This window comes from Lathyrus oleraceus, chromosome 5, assembly GCF_024323335.1.
Source record: "Lathyrus oleraceus cultivar Zhongwan6 chromosome 5, CAAS_Psat_ZW6_1.0, whole genome shotgun sequence".
Lineage (NCBI taxonomy): Eukaryota > Viridiplantae > Streptophyta > Magnoliopsida > Fabales > Fabaceae > Lathyrus > Lathyrus oleraceus.
In genome coordinates this window covers 462,269,146-462,270,909 of record NC_066583.1, presented here as the reverse complement: position 1 = coordinate 462,270,909, position 1,764 = coordinate 462,269,146, and the positions used below count along the sequence as shown (strand labels likewise).

General features: G+C 39.9%; 1 protein-coding gene across 1 annotated transcript; it reads right to left on the bottom strand.

The window, feature by feature from the left end:
- Positions 1 to 488: 488 nt before the first annotated feature.
- LOC127081347 (PI-PLC X domain-containing protein At5g67130) lies at positions 489 to 1,295 on the bottom strand. Its single transcript, XM_051021613.1, has 2 exons — positions 613 to 1,295; positions 489 to 530 (listed from the first exon to the last, which is right to left on the bottom strand). The coding sequence occupies exons 1-2, from the start codon at positions 1,105 to 1,107 to the stop codon at positions 489 to 491; spliced, it is 537 nt and encodes a 178-aa protein (XP_050877570.1). The 5' UTR covers positions 1,108 to 1,295.
- Between the last annotated feature and the right edge of the window lie 469 nt (positions 1,296 to 1,764).

Sequence of the window (1,764 nt, the reverse complement as noted above, 5' to 3'; positions counted from 1 at the left end):
GAAGGACTTAAGGTGTTCACTTTCAAGCAGCTGCATTCTGCTACTAGAGGCTTCAGCAAGTCAAATGTGGTTGGTTTTGATTGGAATTGCTCCTGGTTCTCCTGAGAGACCACAACCTGTAAAAGAAAACATGCAACTCTTCGCAGTGGAACAACAAAGTCAGGCTCTTGAAGCACACGCTGCCCCATTTGCCTCATTCAGAGTTACTGGAAATGATAAGGATTCAATTCTTATTTGTTTTGCATCCAAGACCATTAATGTTGGACAGGTTACATCAAAGATGCACGTCATCGAACTTGGTGCCCAGCTAGATTTCAAATAAATATGGCTTGATATATGTTATCACAAAACTTGGTCTTTTATTTGTCTATGATATGGAGACTACCACCGCAGTTTACAGAAATCAAATCAGTACACCAATCTTCTTTGTAAATGCAGCTTATGACTCATGGCAGATTAAGAATATTTTGGCACCCGGTGTTGTTGATCTACATGGCACTTTGCGTAACTGCAAACTCGATAAAAGATTGCTACATCATGAAACAACAGCTGTTAAATATCATAACAAAGAAAACAATACACAAAGACAACAAGCAGTGGACTATGACTTACGAAGTAGTTTTTTTTGAGTCCTGCGACACCTGCCTGGCAAGCAGCAACTGTACCACATCCACATAATGAGTGGCCATTTATTTTATCCACAATATCAAAAACACCACCGCCGTCACTCCTCATGTAAAAGCTAACAGCTATGAAGTTAGGAACCACATTCCCTGCAGCTTTATAACATGTGTTCACCATCTCAGCGAGTGGAGCGGAACGCTCTTTGCACGAGTCAGCTTGAACCGGATACGTTGGAAAGTAATTCATCAAGAAAAGCGATGCACCTTCAGAGTTTAATGCCTTTGATTCTTTCCTATGTGGGCAAGAATCCTTTTGAACTCCGGGGTCTCCAGACTCATTTTCAACAATGTGCTTCCATTGATAAGCTATTCCTTCTTGAGCTTCCTTTGAAGCATCAGAAGTGAAAACAATAAGCCGATGATTTGCTTGAACCATCTCGGTTACAGTAGGCCAGTCATCTCCTTTTTTTGGCATCTTGGACATAGGAAACCAAATGCTTCAAGAATCTTAGCTTCTTTCTTCATGGCTAAGTCTCAAATCACTCCAATGGAAAACATGAGTTTCATTCTAACAACATGTTTCCTCTTGAGTATAGTCTTATCTTCAACAAATGCTGAGTTTACCAAAACCACTTACATCATTCAAATGGAAAACTCGGCGAAACCAGAGGTGTTCTCCAGTCATCTAGATTGGTATTCATCAAAGGTAAAATCAGTTTCGTCTAAATCAGTAGATGCTGAAATGGACAACAGTGATGATGAAGGGAGAATCATTTATACTTACAGTACTGCTTTTCATGGAATGGCTACTAAGTTAAGCATAGAAGAAGCGAAAAAGCTAGAATCTGAAGATGGTGTTGTAGCTATATTCCCTGATACAAAGTATGAACTACACACTACAAGAAGTCCTTATTTTCTTGGTCTTAAACCGATTCAAACCAACAACAAAAGCTGGTCGGAAAAACGAGTTAGCCATGATGTTGTAGTTGGAGTTTTGGACATTGGTATTTGGCCTGAGAGTGAGAGTTTCAATGACGCCGGTACCTTCTCATTGGAAATGTGCATGTGAAACTGGTAGAGGGTTTCAAAAACATCATTGTCACAAGAGGATTGTAGATACGAGAATCTTCTACCATGGATA